This window comes from Branchiostoma lanceolatum, chromosome 6 (assembly GCF_035083965.1).
Source record: "Branchiostoma lanceolatum isolate klBraLanc5 chromosome 6, klBraLanc5.hap2, whole genome shotgun sequence".
Classification (NCBI taxonomy): domain Eukaryota; kingdom Metazoa; phylum Chordata; class Leptocardii; order Amphioxiformes; family Branchiostomatidae; genus Branchiostoma; species Branchiostoma lanceolatum.
In genome coordinates, this window is record NC_089727.1 from 5,535,995 (window position 1) to 5,553,562 (window position 17,568).

At 40.6% G+C, this 17,568-nt stretch overlaps 1 protein-coding gene and 1 long non-coding RNA gene across 4 annotated transcripts in view; one reads left to right on the forward strand and one right to left on the reverse strand.

The window, feature by feature from the left end:
* The window catches only part of LOC136436233 (glutamate receptor 2-like), a 49,967-nt gene that overhangs the window by 19,390 nt on the left and 13,009 nt on the right, over nucleotides 1-17,568 (forward strand). For 2 of the 3 annotated variants that reach the window (XM_066430034.1, XM_066430032.1), the window contains exons 4-5: nucleotides 10,070-10,303; nucleotides 16,339-16,520. In XM_066430034.1, the coding sequence (XP_066286131.1) occupies nucleotides 10,070-10,303; nucleotides 16,339-16,520 (416 nt within the window). Of the gene's footprint in view, nucleotides 1-10,048; nucleotides 10,304-16,338; nucleotides 16,521-17,568 lie in introns of all 3 variants that reach the window. The other variant, XM_066430033.1, reaches the window with a different exon arrangement.
* On the reverse strand, nucleotides 4,966-8,473 carry LOC136436232 (uncharacterized). The gene is made up of 2 exons (XR_010756023.1): nucleotides 8,150-8,473; nucleotides 4,966-5,422 (listed from the first exon to the last, which is right to left on the reverse strand). It is a non-coding gene; the product is annotated as an uncharacterized lncRNA (long non-coding RNA).

Sequence of the window (17,568 nt, forward strand, 5' to 3'; positions counted from 1 at the left end):
CAGGGCTTGAAAGCGTTGCTTGTTTTATCTCGCCTATAGAACAAAAATGATTTCTTTCAAATTCGGCTGGCATATTTCTATATGCTCATGCTAATTTTGTAACTGAGATCATATTTCGTTAATGAAAGTCTTTAACATATTTCATGTAAGCGTCCAGAAAGTGATACAACATGAAAGGTTGTTTTGCAGACTCCCATGGAAAATAATGAATGAATGAATGAATGTCTATGCACTACAAGTACTGTACATTGAAATCTATAGTTCTGGACTGAAAAGATAAATCGTAGGTTGTTTGTAAATATATGCAATCAAACGCACTTAAAAGGCTATTGGACGAATGAAATATCGATAGACATTTTTTACTATTTTTTAAACTATTTTTGGAAGGTTATCTGACGAATGAAAGGTTTTTAACTCGGCAGAAGACGACAAAAACACTTTCTGTCGGGTCCATTTTGCAGTTCTAACGTTTGTCGCTAGGATGAAATAAATCGTTTTGTTTGGCCAATATCTTCAAGCAGAAAAGCGGAACAGCAAATCTACTGACAGCACAGATAGATCAGCATATCAACTTACTTTTGTGAAAGTTTCATGGAAAAATATTATTTCTTTCTTGTTTTATAAAGGAAAACGCACTTTCGTTAGTTGCGGTAGGAAATCAAGCTAGAAAGTCCCCCCGGAAGATGGCAGGTGAAACGCAGCCTCGCTTTGCTCGAGACCGGAAAATCTTCAATTTCAAATCTCACCTAGAATACAACGGATTTCTTTGAAATTTGGATGACATATTCATGAAAGCTTACTTAGGCATTGTATGGATTCCAAAGCGATAAGTACAATTGGTTATGGAGTGATTAACAGTTGATATTTTGACCATAGATCATATATTCCTGTCACTAGTGCCAAATAAAACTTCGCATTTCTCCTGAAAAATTGAGTGCAAACACTCAGCAAGGTAGTGCTAATACCACTGAAATGTCCTTGACAGAGTTATATTGATAATATGTCTATTGCACGATGTAGATCCCTAACGCTACATCATTTTTCTAATATGCCGCACTTTTTAGATTGGGAATTTTGACCGTGCCCCAAAATGACGATAGATTAATGGCCTATATCTTCAAGCAGAAAAGCGGAACAGCAAAACTACCGACAGCACAGATAGATAAGCATATCAACTTACTTTTGCCAAAGTTTCATGGAAAAATATCCGTTCCTTCTTGTTTTATAAAGGAAAACGCACTTCGGTGAGTTGCGGTAAAAAATCAATCTAGAGAAGTCCCCCCGGAAGATAGCAGGTGGAACGCAGCCTAGCTTTGCGCGAGACTGGAACATTTGGGTTTCATATCTCACTTAGAATACAACGGATTTCTTTGAAATTTGGATGACGTATTAATGAAAGCTTACTTAGACATTGTATGGATTCCCAACGGATGAACGCAATTGGTTATGTAGTTACTAGCAGTTAAATTTCCGATAATAAATCATACATTTCTAGCAGAAATAACAAATAAAGCACATTTCTCCTGTAGGATTTCATATCTCGCCTTGAACAAAATCTACTTCTTTGGTTCAGGGCGGCCCCTACCTTATGTTTATATCATTAAAATGTACATTTCTGTGACCGGCATGTCTGGACAGACTCAATGACACCTTTGTTGGGCAAATTCATTAACGTCTTCGAAATTATCAAAAATCTAATTTTTCATTCAGGGGGCCCCCCTAGAGTTTATTTCATGAAAATGTACATTTCTATGACCGGCATGTCTGGACAGACTCAATGACATCTTTTTTTGGCAAATTCGTTAACGTCTTCGAAATTCACAAAAATCTAATTTTTCATTCAGGGGGGCCCCTCTAGAGTTTATTTCATGAAAATGTACATTTCTGTGACCGGCATGTCTGGACAGACTCAATGACATCTTTGTTGGGCAAATTCGTTAACGTCTTCGAAATTCACAAAAATCTGATTTTTCATTCAGGGGGCCCCCCTAGAGTTTATTTCATTAAAATGTACATTTCTGTGACCGGCATGTCTAGACAGACTCAATGACACCTTTGTTGGGTAACATGGATGATATATAAAACTATGCACAATGCACACACAAGACATTCGAAAAGACGATGGAAACAAGATAGCAAATGGGTGCAGCTTTAATGACAAATGCATTGTGGTATATGTAACATAATATATCATGGAGATACATTCTTGGAAGAAGAGTACCTAAAGTATATGTATTTGATGTAGTACCTGCAGAATATTCAATAGGCAATATTACTTGTACCTGGTCTCCAGACTCCAGAGCCATGCAAACATTACTTGTGCCCTCACATGGTCTCCATATCAGTATATTCTACCAGTGCTGCATGGAGCCTTACCTAGTGCCTCAGTAGCATGGTATATTTCCTGGTCATGTGTCCTATATGCTGTAGGAGGCACACCAGCATTACATAATCTTCTGTACAGTAGTAAGAGAAAATTAAGATTAAGCCTCTGCTTACCCATGTACACAACTGGTGTGCTATATCTAAACCGGTATAGTACATTACCGATGCTCTTAGAGCCATACCAACATTACCTGTTAGGTGTTGTTGAGTCCCAAGAGCCACACCAATATAAGCTGGAAGTTGCCTTACCTATTCCCCAGATCTAAGAACCATGCAAATCTTACCTGGGATACATCAGCCAGTCTTTAGAACCTAGAGTCAAACAAATAGCTAAAAAACTGTCCTTGACAGTAACTGTTTACTAGCCATTTAATAGAAAAATCATGTTAGATACACACTCATGACTCAAATATCTATTGTATATATATAAAATTCACATGACCTTAAATTCTACATGTAAAAACTAAAATGTTTTACAAGTTTAAGACTACTGGTAGCATTTTTGGCTATATTGTCAGAACCAAGGGATAGAAGTACCCAACCTTCTGGGACATTTTTATATAAAATGTCACACTATATGCATGTCTATTATCAAAGACTATAAAGTCAAAATGGGTAGGGTTGTAACGAAAATCAACAAATAATTGACCATCTGTTGGGCATGTTGTTACTTTCAAAACAAGTATCCAATATGGGTCCAGACCAGCTCTTAAAGTTCAGTTTTACAGCTTATATAGTTCTCTATTCACAGGGTGTATGTATACATGTGGGGAAGTGTTTGTCCATTGAAAGTTCTTGGAGGGGGTGACATTTTCTTTAAAAAGATGCCAGAATTAAACTTTGCCCATCAGGAGGCCATATATATTAGCTATATGTCACAGTAGAGATTGCAATCCAGGACAATTGGCGACTGTCCTAGGACAGATTACGATCGGAGTCTGTCCTAAAACCTACAATTACACTACCGGCAGTAAAGATAGCGATCACAATCTGTCCTGATAACAAACAGTGATTCTACTTGGAGAAATTCTGATAACCATTAGATCATGCTTTGGAAAATATAATTAATCATCGCACAACATTTCAATCAGTTTTAGCACACTACCTACATTCACGATTACTATTCTAGGTGAATAAGTTCATATTTCATAACGGATAAATTCCATGTATGTTTACTGACAAAGAAATTTCTCATCAAGTTATGAAAAGGTTAATAATCGGTGAAAGATATCAATTGGAAGGTGATCAAACAAAGCAAATTTTGAGGTCTCAAGATGTTACTCAGTGTCTCACCTTTTCAGTACATTTTACTAGTCATATACCAAATCTATTCTCCACACAAATATAGACTATTCCAAAATCACCCCATTGCAAAAATGTACTATTCCCAATCACAACATGTGCAAACTTCATGGGGTATGTACAGGAGGGATAGACTCCGATGAGTTTGAATTAGAGTTTGTCCTAGGGCAGATTTAATTGCCGATTGTCCTAGTACAGATCTCGGTTGCAATCTGTCGTTAGTAGAATCACCGATTGTCCTGAATCGCAATCTCTACTATGACATCTACTCCTACAAATATGGTTACTGTCTTTTCTATAGAGTATCTCTACAGGGGCTGGCTGTAGATTCTGGCCAGCTGGATATGATATTGCCCCCATATTGGGTATGCTGTCCACCAGTTTCTGTAGAATATATACTCCACTACTGTATAAAGTGGTGCGATGACCTAATGGTAGAGTGTTCACCTTGCACACAGTAGGTGTTGAGTACAATCACCGGCCGTACATACTGCTTTTTCAGCTTAGCACTCAGCAAATGGGTATGGAAGTTAAACGCACAACGTTACATCACTACCAGCGGACTAGTCCCCGCTGCAGAGACTTGCACAAAGTTGTGTGGCCCAAGGACTGCGAATCGGAGATGGGCGCACCATAGGCTCCAAGAGGCGTGGGAGGACTGTAACTTAAACTAACTGTAAAGCTTGAATTCGATGGGGGAGGGGGGCAGTTATAGCCGACAATAGGTACTGCCTGTAAGTTATTAAATATATAAACTGTACATACTACAATTGCTGCAGTTGGAATTACAGGCTGTAGCTAATTGCCCTTCTGAGAACAAGGTCAACATTTCAAGTTGACCAGCCTTTCAGCCGCAAATATCATCTTACAACATAATAATTATAATGTTAACTAGTGGTACATGTAGTTCCGTAACCGTTGGTACAATTGTCTTCATAGGGGCCTACAATCCACTTCACCTCCCAGCCTAGCTGTGGGGATTGTTTTTAGCCTGTAGCATTTTGCATACGACCACTGTTATAGAGCAGCTACTCTGAAGACAATGGATATTCACACAGGGGCACTGGACAAAAATCCAGTGAAGTGTACTGTATGCAGAAATATTAGCGGTGGTTTTATGCTTGTGGTTTTTGCAGTGGCTGCTTCACTGCGACCATTTTTGTCTTCTGCTGACCTACCCCTTGTCTTAGTGGTACATGTATGTTACTAGTATTATACATTGTACAGATGTTTTTGAGGCACCTGTTAACAAGGCACAAATAGAACACAGACCCGATCTTCGAACATTGAATACAGATTTATTAAGAATATCAAGCCAAGTTAAAGGCTTAATTTACAGTACTATTCCTTGACAGCTTTTTTGTGTGCAAAAAAGTCACTTTTTAACAATGATCACACAAGCACTGCCAAAAGCAACTGGTCTGTCCATCTGTAGCATCCTTGTCTTGTTATGGTTTCCGACTGGCTGTCTGTAAAGGCGCCAATACTAGTGTTTTTGTTACTTTACAGTATCTATATGCGACTACATACATGTATACTGAGTAGCGCCATTGCGAAATCAAAACCCCCGCTAACACTCCATTTTCAACCTACCACAAAATTAAATCACCGCAAACTTAAGTCCATTTACAGTACTATTTCTGATCTGCCTGTGATTCTACATGTGACGTCTAGTTGCAGCAGTTGTCCTTTGATGTACTTCCCAGGCCTCTTGGGATATCTCTTTCCAATGAAGCTGCAAGACAGAACAAATGTAACTTGTAAGTTACAACTAGATAGCAGTAGATACATAAATCGAATTGCAAGGTACTGGACTATGACAACAGGCGTGAATACATGTACATGTACAGATACATTGTTAAATAAATGTACTAGAATAGCAAACAGACTAATAAATGAAGGAGACTCTGCACATAAACTTCCCATGATCAGAAATGATCCCCAAATTATGCTGTCGCAGTGCACTTCGAATGAACCTCCAAAATCTTGAGCATCATGAGTAAAACATCAGGGCAGGCCCCCAGGGACACGAATGGGTCCAATATTTTCAAAATTGGAAAGAATTCAAGAATGCAGTCAGAAGCTCTATCATGTAATTCATGTAAACTGATCATGTACATATGTAAGTTAGTACTTAGTTAGTTAGTACAAGTGTACCATGAGTAGTGCAGTTACACATGGAATGCTATAAAACTATTTGAGTGTACCCACATTTAAAATTAGTGCACAGCGATATGGGGAGCACAAAAGTGCACGTGCATCCAGCACTAAGTATTTCGAGCCCTGGTGTGTGTGTGTGTGTGTTTGTGTGTGTGTGTGTGTGTGTGTTTGTACAATGTATATAGCTGACAGGCAGTACTAGTATAGCCTACTACCTACCTACCTACCTACCTACCTACCTACCTACCTAGTCCCTTGACCTCTGGGTCGTTGGGGGGACAAGGTAGCAGTAAAGATGGAGATCTGTCTACTATAGTCACAGGGAAGAATACAATTTATGAGCTATTCCAAGATCAGGGTATGCCAATAGCTTGCTGCGTCATTATAGCATTCTTACTATGGTGAATGTGAACAGGGCAACAGTTTATCTACAACTTAGTACAAGCATAAGGTGTTGTCTGTACCCCCAGCCCCCATGCATGGAGGCCCCATTGATGTGATACTATAATAGCTACATATCATATACATTTCATTCAAAGCAAGGTTATAGGCAGCCTATACTGTAATTGGTTTCTTTTACTTTTACTGTAACTTTATGTTCACTATTTCAACGGTTATCTCTCTATGTACAGTGAACTTATCATCACCGTGTGTAATCGTTTATGATTCCTTCACACATCCTGTCTGTAAAACACTTGCCACGGTCACCACCGTGAAGTTAAAGTTCAGTGAAAATATCTATTTTCCTTACCCTGAAATATTTTGCTACCATGAAGTTGATTGAATATAAAGTGAATTAATATTACAGTAACCTCCTTGTTCAAAGTAAATTCATCCACATTTGAATGTACAGTACATGTACATCATCAAAGTGCTGCCCCTTCCTTTTAAAAGAGAAGCTTTTTAATCATTAATGATCACCATTCTCAAGTTCAGCAACATACATCAATGGGTGATTGATTGAATTTTATCACAAACCTGTCAAAAGTGTCATAACATTCCCCTAAGGCTGAACAAATTTCTTGTTTCGTATCTGATATGGAATAAATGATATCCAGAATTTTCCATAGTTGTTGCTTTTAGTTTTACTTCCAATTTCCTATTGAGGCCTTCCTAACGTAGGCTGTAACTTGAAATTGCCGACAGACTCCTTGCCAAATACTACTGCAACATTTGCGGAAAAAGGCAGGCTAGCCTGCAAAGGCCAGGCTACCCTGCCAGACTACCCTTTCTGGACCTTAAGGCTCTGCATGGGGATTTTGCGCATAGTAGAATTTTCAAAAGGAAAAACTGGGTCAATAGCAATCCCAGCTGAGGGTGAATTGGACAGAAGGCAACAGCGTATGAACTATGATATTGCTGTTGGGTGGGGGGTGGGGGGGGATGTGGTGCTGAAGGAAAAGCCGTTTGAAACAAATTCCAAGTATACAATAGAATATACTGGTCAACAAATATTAAGATTGAAGGGGAGGACCTTTGTTTACCAAAACAACAAATTCAAAACATGCATATGGCTTTGTGCATTTCTCTGTGGGTTAGCATGTGTGATTGTGTTTTCACAATGTATACATAGTGTTGTTTGTGCTGTTATTTTCTTTCATTGCTCTCTCATCCCATTTTTCTGCAATTATAAATATATAATATTAATAAGCCCATTCACGGTTGCGACTACGCATGTGCAGTGTCAAAGGTGAAGGCCCCTGGCTTGTAAACAGTACTCCTATCAACGTTGTCTAGATTTGCATAACAACATCCAGACGGGTTTTGTTTACGTCTCATGGGACTTCACCTTTGACATTGCGCATGTGTAGTCGCAACCGTGAATGGGCTTATTGACACATTTTTCCTCTAGGAAATTCCATTACAGGCCAAGCCCCTATGCATACCCCTGGGGGCCCAGAAAGGGTAACATACTAAGCCTGGTAGGGTAGCCTGGCCAGCCTTTTCCGCGAACCCTGGATACTGTGTCGATTCGACCAAGGAGGTTATTAAACCTCCTTGATTCGACTAGTCTTCTGTGTCTGTTAGTGTTACTTTAAGTACTCCAGTTAGAATATTACAAACCGACCTTTTGTGTTTTTGATACATGTATGATCTGGATGAACGTGGCCAAATTATGAATGAGGCCAGTAACAACAGCAGTGGGCTAAAAAGAACCATACTATTTTTACTCGCGGTGATGTGTGCACCCCCCTCCCCCTTTAACACGCGCCGGGCATAGCTCGAGCTAGTTGCAAATTAACGAGGATCTGTGCCTATTCAATATAAAAATAATCGGTATAAATGAACCAAAGTTGCTCACCTCACCATGGAACAGGCAGAGTTTTGCTGCTGGACGACCTACGGCGATCGATCCGGACGGTCGGCGGGCCTGAAAACATATATCCCGGCCACTTCCCGGTAGCCTCCCGGCCACCGTTCTGTACCCTCGTGAGGTCACGTTCCCAAATATCGCGAGGCTTCTCCTACAGTCCACTATCTATGGCCTCGGTGACCCATCTCTCCCGGCTTGTGCTTACTGTTAACGCTGTATCTCAAGAGCCAGGAGACGTCTCCTGGTCCACTTATAACTGGCTAACGGTGGTCACCGTTAACCACTTACAACTGTAAACGGTACTTGTAACGGGTGATACTTTATGTTCAATGATATATCTTCTGTACTTCCTTCTCGTTCCCCCAGTGTGCTCGAGATTCGGCCAGGGCGGTGACGGAGTGTACGCCATTTTAGGCATGAACAACTTATTCTTTGAAAATAGATGTTTAGATAAATGAACAACTGAGGTCTTAGCGCATCAACACTATACACTATACTTTATGTTCAATGATATATCTTCTGTACTTCCTTCTCGTTCCCCCAGTGTGCTCGAGATTCGGCCAGGGCGGTGACGGAGTGTACGCCATTTTAGGCATGAACAACTTATTCTTTGAAAATAGATGTTTAGATAAATGAACAGCGCATCAAAACTATACGCTATACTTTATGTTCAATGATATATCTTCTTTACTTCCTTCTCGTTCCCCAGTGTGCTCGAGATTCGCCCAAGTCGGTGACGGAGTGTACGCCATTTTTGGCATGAACAACGTATTCTTTGAAAATAGATGTTTAAATGAATGAACAGCGCATCAAAACTATACGCTATACTTTATGTTCAGTGATATAACTTCTTTGCTTCCTTCTTGTTCCCCAGTGTGCTCGAGATTCGGGCAGGGCGGTGACGGAGTGTACGCCATTTTCGGCATGAACAACTTATTCTTTGAAAATAGATGTTTAGATAAATGAACAACTGAGGTCTTAGCGCATCAACACTATACACTATACTTTATGTTCAATGATATATCTTCTTTACTTCCTTCTCGTTCCCCAGTGTGCTCGAGATTCGCCCAAGTCGGTGACGGAGTGTACGCCATTTTTGGCATGAACAACGTATTCTTTGAAAATAGATGTTTAAATGAATGAACAGCGCATCAAAACTATACGCTATACTTTATGTTCAGTGATATAACTTCTTTGCTTCCTTCTCGTTCCCCAGTGTGCTCGAGATTCGGCCAGGGCGGTGACGGAGTGTACGCCATTTTAGGCATGAACAACTTATTCTTTGAAAATAGATGTTTAGATAAATGAACAGCGCATCAAAACTATACGCTATACTTTATGTTCAATGATATATCTTCTTTACTTCCTTCTCGTTCCCCAGTGTGCTCGAGATTCGCCCAAGTCGGTGACGGAGTGTACGCCATTTTTGGCATGAACAACGTATTCTTTGAAAATAGATGTTTAAATGAATGAACAGCGCATCAAAACTATACGCTATACTTTATGTTCAGTGATATAACTTCTTTGCTTCCTTCTTGTTCCCCAGTGTGCTCGAGATTCGGGCAGGGCGGTGACGGAGTGTACGCCATTTTCGGCATGAACAACTTATTCTTTGAAAATAGATGTTTAGATAAATGAACAACTAAGGTCTTAGCGCATCAACACTATACACTATACTTTATGTTCAATGATATATATTCTGTACTTCCTTCTCGTTCCCCAGTGTGCTCGAGATTCGGCCAGGGCGGTGACGGAGTGTACGCCATTTTAGGCATGAACAACTTATTCTTTGAAAATAGATGTTTAGATAAATGAACAGCGCATCAAAACTATACGCTATACTTTATGTTCAATGATATATGTTCAATGATATATCTTCTTCTCTAGTGTGCTCGAGATTCGGCCAAGGCGGTGACGGAGTGTACGCCATTTTCGGCATGAACAACTTCGGGTCCATGAGCACCATGCAGTCGTACTGCAGCAGTCTGCAGGTGCCGTACATCACCACCAGCTACCCGTCCATCTCCAACACAACCAGCTTCGTCCTCAGCATCAGGCCAAACATCGTGCCCGCCGTCTATGACGTCATCCGCAAACGATACAAATGGAGGATGTTCACCTACCTGTACGACGACGCCGAAGGTAAGTCATATTAGCAGATGGATGTAGATTGTAGTCACATCACTAAAGCCCCACATTCACTGGCGGCGTCGCTGCGTCCTAAACTGGATTTGTGTTACCCTTGACTTAATAATTGGAATATCATTCAAAACGTACAAGTATGAACAAAAAGACAACAAAACACACAAAGCTTAAAAAGATTCGTTTTTTGTCGATGAAATTCGTTGAGTGCTTGGTCAATTCGATCGGCCGCAGCGACGCCACCAGCGTGCCGCAGTGACGCCGCCAGCGTGCCGCGGGTCCAGTGACAGGGGGGCTTAACATACTGTATTTCTAAGTACAGTAGTTTTGTAACAAGCTCATTTTTTCATCGAATAAGTTTAAATGTGACACAAATGTAAAAACACATACCTACTTGAGACGGAAATATCTCAATATTCACTTTTTGACTCATCCTCGTACTACTGTATTTTCTATGCGCAGTGAAAGGTCATAGTCTTCCTAGACTGACAGGATAGTATACTACCATTGGGAAATGCACATTTAAAAACTGCCCAAGGAAAACGAACTGTAAAGCTATGTAAAACAAATTAAGTCACGTCCTGTCCAATGCATGCATCAAGAGCATAACATAACAAGAACACTATGTTTTCTTTGCTTAGAGAATTTGCAGCGATATATTTGCTATGCTACATTTCCTTATGCCATTGCAAATTGACTAATCCCCTTTCGGCCTGGTATGATTTGAACATCATATGGCTTCATATGTAGTAGAATGACATGCATTAAACTAGATCAGGGTAGCAAAGTATGCTACATCCCCAGACGGCCAGAACGGCCCTCCATAAGTTGTTCGCTCTTGTATTCTCCACGACAAACTTTCAACACCGAAGTTTTTGAAACGATCTTGAGGCAGTATCTGACAGCCTTCATCTATACATCTCGGCCTAACTTTCTGACATATACATAAACGTTAAGACGCAAAACAATTTGTTTCTCGACCTTCCAAAATCACCCTGTAAGACACCCAAAAGGACATGGTTTGATCTGTCTCCTCAATTGGCGCCTAATGGTCTGAGATGGGGAGATACCTTGTTGATAGCTTTTTCTCCGAGTCCGCAAAGGACCTCACAGGGCTCCTAGACCGTAATGGAAATGGAACCTCAGGGAAGAAAAGAAACCTTATTTTCCGCAAGCGTCACGGCATGATTTGTTGGGATCAGCAACTTGCTTCCATTTGAAACACTCTATCGAACCCTGGAATTTCCTTATAGACTTGTCAGGGCAAAGGGCGAACTCATGCCCGGTCGGCACCTGAAAGTAAATTGACTTTCAGCACTTATCAGTACTCCATGTAACTCGCTTTAATCCTTAAAGTATATTTTCCCATGATGGAGCACTTAGCAAGGAGGCATGTTTTTGATCTTAAGCCCTAATATCTCGCGCGGCCTTTGAGTGTCGTAAAGCGATGTCTTTGTTATTCGACCTCATCCACATTATCTTTGCGAAGAAGTCGTTTCACACTAATGTCAGGCGCACAGTAAGTCCACCATTTCTTTAGCTGTTGATGAGCATATACATATAAATAACACCACGTACTGCCCACAGAAATCGGTTATGTATTCGACTGTATGGCTGCATCATCCACATATGAAAATATTTCTGTCTATTGTTCAAGGCCTGCAAATTAGTTGTCTTGTTTCTTATGTTGCTTAAGAGGTATTGTAAGTAGTCTATGGAGTTGAACAGCATAAAAGTACCTTGAAGTTTGCCAACAAAAGTTTATTGGCATGCTTTCACAAGTAAGAAGTATACACCGCATTTCCAAACTTTCGAGATAAAGGATCTAGGGCATTCTACATGTATTGTGACCCCTACATGTAAATGGTCGCTGACTTACTCATGTTTATCAGTAAACTGATGTACTGGAAAGTTTCTCTTTACCAGATTCCTAATGACATGATCTCGGTGTGGAGGTGTCAGTACGTGACTTGAGCATTGCTGTCTAGTTTTCGAATGGCGCCTCAGCTTATTGTTAAAAGTATTTCATAACGTATCAACGTCAGGTACAGTATCAAAACCAATTGTTCCACATGGTAAAGGAAAAGAAACTCAACACATCGACGATATAAGACGAAATGCAAAGAACTTACAGTCGGTTATACGGCAGTAGACAGGGTGTAAATTTGTTTTGACCATGTTTATTACCTAACCAAATGCGTGGTTTCTGATACAAAATCATTAACATTCTCTCTGTGGTGTTTGGATGATTTTATTGCTAAAAGTTATCAAAATGATCGAAAAGATTCAAGGGAGTCGAGTAAACATTTCCTATCAACGTACCACAGCTTGAGTTTAGATAATGATGCGTCCATTCAAAGTAAACCTAAGACCTAGATCCGCCAGTTCCTATAGGAACACTGGGTAGTTATAGCATATCTCCAGACGTTTCTTTCCATCTCCATCTGATGCACAATTACAGGTCGTTGATTGCAGTTTTTCTTCAAGTAGTCACTGACCTCCTCGTTATCGAGGGAAGATGAGTTCGCGTTAAGTATCCCGCTAAGCCATTTAACGTGAGAGTACTTTGACGACTTTTATCTCTCGGCAGTTGTGACCCACTTCGGTTGGCCTGCAGGGAATGGCATCATATTGTTGCAACTGTGCAGTGAGATAAACTTACGAGACAGAACGGGGATGGCAGAAATTACTTGCCATTAGGGTCAAAGATAAGGAATATTTAGGATGGCTTAGGCTTAATAAACGATACTGCTAACTGGGACGTGTTTCCATGGACCATCGATCAACCGTGCGAGTTGGCGTTCTCCAGACTCCTATCACTAACTTCTTAAAGTCAAGATGTCTAGTTCCTGAAGTAAGGAAATTTTCAGTCGGACCATCATTACCAAAAGATTGAGTGCATCAGGTCTATGCTTACGCATTTCAAAATAGTGCTGATCTATCTAGTCACTGTGCAAGCCCACACACTCAGGAGCTTGCTAAGTACCTTTTCTGAACTGGTGTTTATGTGCACGTTTCCTCCAGTGAAATGATGACAGGTTGCGACTGAAATTAGTTTTACTTTATTGTTTATTTCGGGCTCGACGGCCCATATTGACAGACAGACACAAACACATCAACAATACATCTAAAATAAGTATTTACAATGGGCGAGGGCGAACAAGTTTTCAGTAAAGTCGCCAGAATGGACTCGACGGAAAGGCCTCCGAACGGAGCAGTGCCTTAATGATGTGATTCTCTGACACGAACAGCCGACATACGAACGAATGCAACAGCTTCCGACGCTTGGCGTTTTAGTAATCACGCCCATGTCTGGTTAACCACATCACATTCATGCGACGTCTCGCTGTCTTAGTTTTTGGCTTGATTGGGAACGTGTTTGATCACTGAGGTCTACCGTACAAGTCTGGTAAAAACCACATGAAAATCACACCACTCTAATTCTTACTGGCCAGCCAGAAATTGAATAACAAAAACATCGATAGGGGCACCGATGATTTTGACTAGGACCAGTTGAGATGGTTAATGAATAGATACCAAATATATGCGAAGCCGGCATCCACAGAGAGATTCTAATAAATAATTTAGTAACAGAAGTTGAACATTTGTTAATTGTATGTGATAACCAGTCTAAAAGGTATGTCTGCTGGTAATTGGTATAATATTGAAATTGTGGAAGAGGAGAAGAATACACAATACTCAGGTAACACGAGATGCATACATGATGAATGTGTCAGAAATAAGCCAAGAGCGTCCGCAAATGTACATGTAACATGAAGGAATAGCAGGCAGCATCGGAAATCAATCTGTCCTATTGGCATACAGCGGGCGTTTACACGGACACAAAGGCCACGGCGTCTTTGACCAAGAACGATATGGAGCAGCTGGCTTCTGTAGATGAAATAACGTGGCTCGTATCTCCAGGGAAGGCACTGGACATTCTTGTGGAGGACCTTTAATGAAGTTACCGGATGCCACATGCTACCAGAAGGTCTATGCACGTTGGTATCGCTACGCGTGACCAATATGGCAATCCATCCAGCCGCCTGAGAACGTTTGTATTCATCCCTTAATAAACGTTATTAAAGGGTATCATATATGGTGATGTATTTACCCCTTACACTGTTATAGGTGCTCTCCATTCATACAGACCACTGTCTCCACCTGTAAAACGTTTTGGAGTATTGTTAGATCGGTGAAGAACCAGTGAAGTATCTATATGAGCTATTTGTGATATTACTAGCTGTTTATCTGATCTTGCGTATACATCTAGAAGTACGTTACATCCTATCATATCTATACCTAAAGCAACTCCCTATGCTTTTAAACCATTCAACATAGATGATTGCGTAGTCTGTCTTTTTAGGAATAAGAGCGCATGTGATTTTTCAGTTCAAAGTTGGAAGCACTCAGGCGCATACTGGTATCACAGTGGGAGTCTGCTGTCTGAATTCAGGCTGTGACGTCAGTCTCTGCTCTCAGTGAAACGTCGTATCTGGTCTCAGAGCGACCACCACGATTGTATCTCATCATTAGGGATATGTGAGATATTCTGAATATTGTTTCAAGTGTATATTAAACACTCTGCCTGTCTTAGATTTTGCACTGCCATCTGTGTATTTTCTGGAGGAGCGACGACATCCCATCAACCATGGCAGACATCATTATAATTACATTTCTCCATTAAACTCACTATGCACTCTACAATAGATCATTCACGGACTTTGATTGCCTGTGAGCTTAGCGCCCAAATTCGATTAACTTTGAGTCGCTCGGCGGAGCAGAAGACGTGGGAGGTAATGCGAAGCAGTAGCTGTACCATGGCGTCTTTTGAAAGTTGCTGCGACGACGTCATTCCTTCTCATTGTCTTCGTCCATTATTGTGATAAATGAGGGAAACTTGATCATTCTAAGCCAAGGCGCCTTTTGTGCGCAGAGCCGATACATTAACGGATGAATCATTGACGCATTGCGTCAAATATATCAGTAAGAATCCGTTGCCTACGATGTTCTTGATGTTGATATTGGCAGTGTGATGGAGTACCTGGGTAAATTGTTACGCCATACGAAGAGCGAAACATTATTTCCTATTGCTGAAATGACGCGGACTTAGTGTTACTGATGCGACCATTTGTCAATGTATGAATGCATAGTTTCAGACTTTTCTGCTGAAGCGTGAAAAGCAGATAGTAAATCTAAGGACTATGTTTTAAGTTAAACGACGAAACAGCTACAGTTGTATTGATAATCGTTGCTACAGTCTGTAACCATCCGTAATCATCACAACGGTTGCAGCAGGGCCAAAATTGTTGCAATTTGTATGCACCACATGCGTTTCTCGCTTTCTACTTCACTAAACCAAAATAAAATGTTTCACATCAAGCAACGTTCTCAAATCATTACCTTGCATTGAGCACTCATTGCCATCGCATCGGCTGACTTGCACAACTATCGACTGCACCGACCTTGCGCCGCTTACATGGGTTATGTAATTTGTTCTTAAGACTTAACACAATTCAGTTTACGTAATGACATCGATGTTTGAATGAACCCATCCAAGACTAGCTGGGCTTTGCAAATTGGCAAATTACAGATCATCGTTCCTGGCAAACCCGTTCAGTTACATAGATCTTGGGGGCAAACATATGAAGCAATCATTATTGCTGATGACGCCACACAAAACGATTATGAACTTTTGTCTGTGTATGAGTTGAGTCCTCATGCATAGACAAAAGTCCTACCAAATGATTTGTAGGAGGATGAAAAATTGCTTTATTCATTGCGGAAAAAACTCATTTCGTTTTTGTTCTTCAAAACGTAACGCAAACACTTAAACACCGGAAGTAGTCATTACGTTACTGTCATAGAAACAAAGTAGGAGATTTTCATCTCCATATCTTCCAAGTTTGGCGACGTAACCATCAAGCATACGGACACCTTCACAGCGTGCGCGTTGTAATATGGGGTAAATCAACTGATTCTGTCACGGGAGTGACAGGACCGGGATCATTTTTCTTCCCCTCCCTCTCCATTAGGCTTGGCTTCCCTCCAGCAGATGTTGAACTACGCCAGGGCGGAGAAGATAAAAATGAAAGCGAGGAAGCTAGGAGGAGTGAACAACACTGTTTCCACGCTGATCGACATCAACAACTCAACGGCAGAAAGGAATGTCATAATCGACCTGGACAGACCGTCTACAGAGGCTGTGTTAAACATGGTAAACACTTTCATTTACTGTTGATGTTTCTTTGTCACAAAATTACACTTTGTCTGTAGCTTCCAGTGTTCATAACGTTGGCTATAGATGATGGGCTTATTTTTGCGATATCACATCAGTGTGCATCCACTGTAGTTCAGGCGGTCTATGACAAGCTGCGACACAGTTCGAGGCTATTAAGTATAATCAAACGTTAGTGAAAAGTTCAACCACATATGACTGACAACTTACAATTATTACATATCATTGGATCATTCAATAGGACTATCGTCTTATCTAACACCTTTATATTGACAAATTAAAGAAATCAGAACGTGAAAATAACAGGGCGTTAAAAACATGAGATACAGCTGGTGGACATACATTGCTTGACGTCCGTCATAACGATAATGATGACATCGGGACACGAAATAACATTTACGCGCTCGGTATGTTACAGCGTTTGGCATTCTCGAAATGTCACCACTATTGTCATATGACATTTCTATAATATCACACACGCACTTAACATTTGAGGTTTGGAAGAATTATTTCAAATAACACATGTCCCAGCATAAAGATTTAGGCATTGGTGAGATGTAGAGCTTTTTTCTCAATTTATCTACGTAGAAAACGCCATCAAAATATCTAATCTGCCATTTAAGAATAAAAAGGACAGATGTGATGCATGGCCAATTATCACATATGGTGCAAACTGTAATGGTACCAACGGCCTTTTGTCACCCCCTTCGCGAATTTCTTGTTGGAATCATTTCCGATCCGTAGGGAAAACTTAAGAATTAAGGACGAAAGGGTCTGTTTCGTGTTATCTATGATTAAGAAGATTAGCCAACAGTGAGTCACCAATTAAGCGTTTCTGGGAATCTATTTTTTTTGCAGTCGATGGTTCAGAAACCGGAAACAAATGTCAAATTCAGCAACACATTACTGTTCAGCCAGTGTACTGAACATGTAACAACTGTGAAACTGAGTAGAAGCCTTCCTTGAATAGTTTCATCAGGTTGGTAAGTCAAAGAGTCTTTTTACACGAACAAGAGATTTATTCCAC